Source organism: Podarcis melisellensis (genome assembly GCF_964234715.1).
Source record: "Podarcis melisellensis genome assembly, chromosome: 3".
Lineage (NCBI taxonomy): Eukaryota > Metazoa > Chordata > Lepidosauria > Squamata > Lacertidae > Podarcis > Podarcis melisellensis.
In genome coordinates, this window is record NC_138530.1 from 100,295,372 (window position 1) to 100,301,768 (window position 6,397).

The window sequence follows — 6,397 nt, forward strand, 5'->3', positions numbered from 1 at the left end:
ATTTTGTTGCTAGAGGTTTCATTTGTGCTACTGCTAGTTGGTTTTACTGTATATTTTGGCATCATTCTAGTTGTATGGAAGCTTGATTATATTTTAAGAAAAGTGAGATAGAAGATTAAATGGAGAGTCATCTATTTGATGCCTTCAGTCATCTATTTGATGCCTTCAGTAGCAACCAGCATGTGGTGTTGTGTCCATGTTTGACACAACACCACATGCTGGTTGCTACTGAAGGCATCAAATAGATGACTCTCCATCATCAGTGAGGAACAGCAAGCTAGCACTATGCTGATAATGAACAAAATAGCACAGTGATCCATAAACTGTGCTCCATGGATAGCTTTCAGGTGGTCTGTGAAATGGCACCCAAAATAAAGAGGTAAATTAAGGCCTTCCAGAGCAAACAACGACAAATACTTTTAAGCATTACTAGCTAGTGACTGAGCAGTGATAGAGTCATGAACGTTCTGTCACTGAAATTCTGTCAGAGAAGAAGTTACAACTCAAAGTTCTTCTCCACTCCCAATGTACAGCTTCACTTCAAAGAAGTGTCACAGCCCAGAAGACTTTCAGGAAGTTTTCTACATAATGTATGCAATTACGGTGGTCTTCAAAGGATAGTCTCATCTATTATAATAGCACTGTTAAGAATTACTACTACACAGCATTTGAGGGCTGATGCAAACATTTTCATAGCAGTGCAAGGGGTGTTCCTATAAGGCTGAATTCTGGCTGCATCTACATCATACCTCGAGTTACAAACACTGTGGGTTGCGCGTTTTCGGGTTGTGGACTGCGCTGAACCTGGAAGTACCAGAAGGGGTTACTTCCGGGTTTCAATGCTTGCGCATGCACAGAAGCACTGAATCGCGTCGCGTGCGCAGACGCGGCACTGTGGGTTGCGAATGCTGCAGGTTGTGAACGTGCCTCCCGCATGGATCACGTTCGCAACCTGAGGTATGACTGTATATGCAGTAATCATGTGGCTCACGCAACTGGAAAAAAACCAGGAGTAGACTGCAGTTTACATGTCAATCACTCATTTGACCATTTAATCACAAATTTGTCCAAAGGTCTGAACTGGCACTGGGGAGTAGAATCAAGCTCTCCTGTGAAGACAGCCACCACTTCAAATGATTTGAACTTTACATTTTAAACTTTACATCTTAAATGAACCTCCACCACGTGGCTGTTAGGTGAGCAGTGGTCCATAGAAAGGGTTAAACAAAAATCCACAAAACCGCACACAGGTACGTGAATTATCCAGTTCCATCTACAAGCTATTTGTGCAACTGCACTCAGGAGACATGGCTTGGGGGACCCATGCCAGCTGAGCATGCTGAACCAACTCAAAGTCCTAAACAGATTACTGGAGGTTTGGTTTGCGCCGACGAGAAATGGCATCCTGGGACTGTTCAGGGGGTGGAATAGAGGGAGACAGACTGGTTTACCATCACTTTGCTACCTAAATGATTTTGGGGGAGGAAGTGGGGATTTGGCTCCCCCTCTAACAATCAGTTTATTGTGGGATGTGAGGCAAATATCCTTCACGCTCTTTTCCTCCCATTCAACAATTATTTGATGGCTCCCACTCATTAGTAAGTCTTTTTACTCCTAACGAGTTCAGCAAGTGCTTCCACAAATCTTCCTAACTGGAGCAAAGAGAGATGTTTACAAGCTCAATTATCTCAATATTATTAATTTTTATTATTTTTTATTTTTAATACCACCTTATACTCACAGTTATCAGGGTGGTTCACAAGATAAAAGCACTATATAAAAACACAAAGTACATAATAAAAATTAAAACCACCACCACAACAATCCAATAATCCCCCGCAACACATTTTAAAAGGGTATCGGATGTCAAGCAGCCAAAGGTCTGGTTAAAGAGGAACATTTTTACCTGGTGCAAAAAATGTACAATGAAGGCACCAGCCTAACCTCCCTGGGGAGAACATTCTGCAAATGGGGAGTCACTGCAGAAAAGGCCTCTTCTTGTGTTGCCATCCTCCAGACCTCTCGTGAATACCAAGTTGACACACATGACACTGGCAAGGATGACATTCTCTAACTTGTGCCTGGAGCTTACATAACTACTCACCATTGCTATATCTAAGAGAAAGATTTGCAGAAAGAAAGAGGTGGCACTGCTAGCAGCCTGGTTTGGAGCACCTCCAATGCCATAGCACAATTTGCTGCACACCGAAAGCTTGTCTTCATTGCTGAGCTGAAAAGGTGAAAAGACAGGCCAAGATCAAGTACAGAAACAGTAGCGATCAAATTTCAAAAAGTTATGAATAGATTCCAACCGCTTGCTTGCTCTCTCTCTCTCAACAGAATGCATCTGCTCACCTAAAAAATAATTGACAGAGAAACAATATGTCTGAATCAATTTTAATCAGGAGCCCACAAATATGGTTGCCATGGCGATCAACTGTGCACTGCAGCTCCTAGCCATAAGAAGGAATTTGTCTGCCCTTTTTTGTTTGTAAAGAAAATGTTTAAAATAAATTTGCCAGACCAGACTCTCCTACTGTCACTAATCTCGCCACACCCATTTCTGTGCCACCCCTTGGTGAACAGAAGCAGCACTGTTTTCAAACAGGGTTTTTTTTAAAATAATAATATTAATAGTGGCAATTGCAAACCTTAATGCATATATTTAGTTTGTGTATTCTTGAAACACTGTTAACAAAGAACTATACATAGACAGGGTTATTTTCAGCTACTGATTTCAAAATCTGCCAGTCAAATAAATATCCACCCAGTCCCATGTTGTTGCTGTTTCATTATCAGAAAGGACCAGGATTGAACTAGCAGAAGTTTGAAAAGAATGAAAAAGAACTACAAAACATGGGACTCAGAGATAAAGCTACAGGCTGGCCTCATCAATGAGAAATGAGCACTGGAAATTTTGACAAACTCTCTGAAATTATCTTGTGAGCATTAGTTGGTTTCATGCTTTCCAGCCTTCTAAAATCCAACCATTTTCCATTCTCTTTGCATGTACAGTACTTGTTGGAACCCACAGAATTTCCAGTGTTCCATTCCTTCCTCGTCTTTATTTATCTATTTTATTGTTCTAAGGAACAAACTGGCTTATTGATGGATTAACTAAGTGGTGCTCAAACTTTTTTCTCTGGGCTACCCTTTTAGATTAAAAATTTGCTTGCAGTTTTTTTATTGATAAGAAATAAATTGGGAAACAACTAGGAATGTCCTCAGTATCATGCTCTTGATGCATTCAGTAATACTGCATTGTACTATTCTTTGAATTGTACTATTTCAGGGACAACGCTTTTCCAGGTACTAGACCTAGCATTCAGTGCTGCTAAATAAATATTGAAGCACACCTGCTGTATCCAGCTCCTTCCGTCTCTGAACAGTGAAAACAGGAGGGAGTAATAGGCAACAGGACACAGTGGGAAGGACCATTGGTGGTGGGGAGAAAACATACTAGCCAAGAGGAATGTTGTCAGGGGAGGAGAAATAATTGTATCTGAGTTAGTTTTACTGTCGTACGTTGGATTTCAAATGCCTTGGCTCCCGAACAAATCGGCTCCCGCACGATCGAAACCCAGAAGTGAGTGTTCTGGTTTTCGAAGGATTTTCGGAAGCTGAATGTCCGGAATGGCTTCCAATCGGCTGCAGAATGCTTCTGCAGCCAATTGGAAGCCGTGCATTGGTTTTTGAATGGTTCTGGAAGTCAAATGGACTCCCAGAACGCATTCTGTTCGAGAAGCAAGGTACAACTGTAATTTGCTTTAAGGATTATTTTGAATCAAAAGGTGGGGTAAAGTTAATAAATAAATAATTTTTTTGGCAAGAAAACAATTGAATACAATATCTTTTGAAAAAATTGTACATTTTGCAAGGAGCGAAGCTTTTTATATTAAGTTGTTTGTTCAATATTCGCTTCATTTGGAAGTAACCAGAACATATTTTAGGCTGCAGTCTGATGCACATTTATCTGTCCCAATAAACTCAGTGAGGCTTATTCTGAGTAAAATGTACAGGATCGCACTGTACGCAAAGTGCAGGTTTTGTACTGTTGTACTGCAAGACTTTTTCCTCACACTCTCTCACCTACTCATTGAATGAAAGCAAGACATTTAAAAGCCACTCACTCTTCTTGCCCCACATTATTCTTCTTCTTCTTCTTCTTCTACTTCTTCTTCTTCTTCTTCTACTTCTCATTTACTTTTCACTAAGTTTGCAGGGGTTTGAATAATGGGTGTGTGATGGTTTATCACAGAAGAATGGGCAATTCTGTAGATGCATATTGTTTGCATTGCAATGTTAAACCAAAAAATCAAATAAGGTTTACATTTTTAAAACAGGCACCTATCTATAATATTTTGCAATTAATTTAATTTACAGAATGCAGTATTTTAATTTCAGTTGGAGTTTCACGCCCTGTGATCTTTTTGTTTTGTTCATTCTTATTCTTAAAACTTCTCTCTATACTCAGAAAAAACCTTACGCAGCCTTTACAATAGGTTAGCTACCACTTCATAAATCAGCTGGTTCACACTGATGGTAAAAAAAGGCTTCCCCACTCCTGCTCTTTCCTTACGCGTTTTGAGTGAGAAGAAAAACTATATTATTATAATATTATTATTATTACCCTTTATCCATAAATGTCAGAGTAGTTCAAAGCATTTTGAATACCCAGCAAGAAAGTCAATAACTTCCGCTGGCTTAATTTAACCTTGAAGTTGTGATCTTCAGAATGACATGTGAAGCTACGTTTTTGTGAAGAAAGAGATGTGGGAATTCTTTAAAAAAATTATTATTATTATTAATCTTCATCCCTAGATGTCAGAGCGGTTCAGAACATTATGAATACCCAACCAAAAAGTCAATTGCTTCTTCTGGCTTAATTTAAGCTTGAGGTCATGATCTTCAGAATGACACATTAAGCTACATTTTTGTGAAGAAAGAGATGTGGGAAATTTATTATTATTATTATTATTATTATTATTATTATTATTATTATTATTATTAACCTTCATACCTAGATGTCAGAGCTGTTCACAGCATTTTGAATACCCAGCAAGAAAGTCAATTACTTCTTCTGGCTTAATTTAAGCTTGAGGTTGTGATCTTCAGAATGATACATGAAGCTACATTTTTGTGAAGAAAGAGATGCGGGGAATTACTATATTATTGTTATTATTAGGCCCGCCTTTCTCATTGACGGGACTCCAGGCGGTTTACGGATTAAACAAAAACAAGTTTTGCCACCGGGTTAAATTAAGTAAAAGCACTTGATGGTGAGACTTCGCGGTGTTCCCTGCCTCGACGTGGTGTTTTTTTCCCCCGAGGGACGGACGAGAGCGCAGGCAGCTCTCCCCTCGGGGCGCCAGGCGAGGGAGCCGGGACGCCGCTCCGTGTGGAAGAAGGGAATTTTCTGGACTCACCTGTTCGTCGCAAGCCCCTTCCAGCCTCGGCTCGGGCAGCAGCGTGCCGCTTATTCTCGCGCCGGCCATCGCGGCGGCGGCAACGGCAGCCCTTCGACAGCGGAGCCCCGCGGGCGCTGGTTCGCCCAGGGGCGGGGCCGCCCGCCCGGCGCTCTAGCCTCCCTTCGCCCGGGCGGGCAGGGAGAGAAGCGGCCCACGGGGTGGCCCCTCGCCGCTCAACATCGACCTAGAAGAACCGCCGCCGCCGGCCCTGGCCAAGTTGGCTTCTCCGCGGCCCGTGAGGCGCGCGACCCTTTCCCGCCCCCTCCAGTTCCTCAGAGCCCACCCGGTGCTTAAAAAAAAAAAAAAAAGCCTCTGTGTAACTCAGTCTGCAACCCCTAAGTGCTCCTTGCCTCCGTGAACCGCCCTGAGGTATATATGTTGGTATATATCCCGGGGTATAGGGAGGTACATAAGTTCAATAAATAAATATGAAACCCATTGAATGCTGTGGGTTCTGTGCCCAACGTCCGAATGGACGCCTCTGCGTGTTTTCTACACGGATGAACTGCCTCAACTCGGTTCCTCTGGTGTGGACTTGGGTCACATCCGTTGGATTCCTTTATTTTCTTGTATATAATTTTATTAAGTTTTCTCTTTTACGGTTTAAAATACTCATTTGACATCCTCAAAATATCAATGGCTTCCCTTCTCTTTCCATGGTTCGTTTTACATATCATAAATCCCAGCATGTTTTACAAACACTATGCCATTATTGCATCCATCAAAACTTGTTTACACTGTTGAATTTATTTTAATGCTGCCAGCGTTTTCAGCTGCCAACACATTTCCCACGTATTCAATAAACGTTTTCCAATCTTCTTTAAACACGTTTTCTTTGTGTTCTCTTATTCCTTATGTTAAGTCTGCGAGTCGTGCCTATTGTCAACTTAAATTGCCATTCTTCAGTTGGGACCTGGCTCGCTTTCCAT

At 41.5% G+C, this 6,397-nt stretch overlaps 1 protein-coding gene across 2 annotated transcripts in view; it reads right to left on the bottom strand.

Moving 5' to 3' along the window:
* Positions 1–5,826, bottom strand: part of MFSD2B (MFSD2 lysolipid transporter B, sphingolipid) — a 28,472-nt gene extending 22,646 nt beyond the window's left edge. The window contains exons 1-2 of one of the 2 annotated variants that reach the window (XM_081906322.1): positions 5,427–5,826; positions 2,105–2,230 (exon numbers count right to left, since the gene is read on the bottom strand). In XM_081906322.1, the coding sequence (XP_081762448.1) occupies positions 2,105–2,230; positions 5,427–5,495 (195 nt within the window). In that variant the 5' untranslated portion in view covers positions 5,496–5,826. Of the gene's footprint in view, positions 1–2,104; positions 2,231–4,089; positions 4,179–5,426 lie in introns of those variants that run through there. The other variant, XM_081906323.1, reaches the window with a different exon arrangement.
* Between the last annotated feature and the right edge of the window lie 571 nt (positions 5,827–6,397).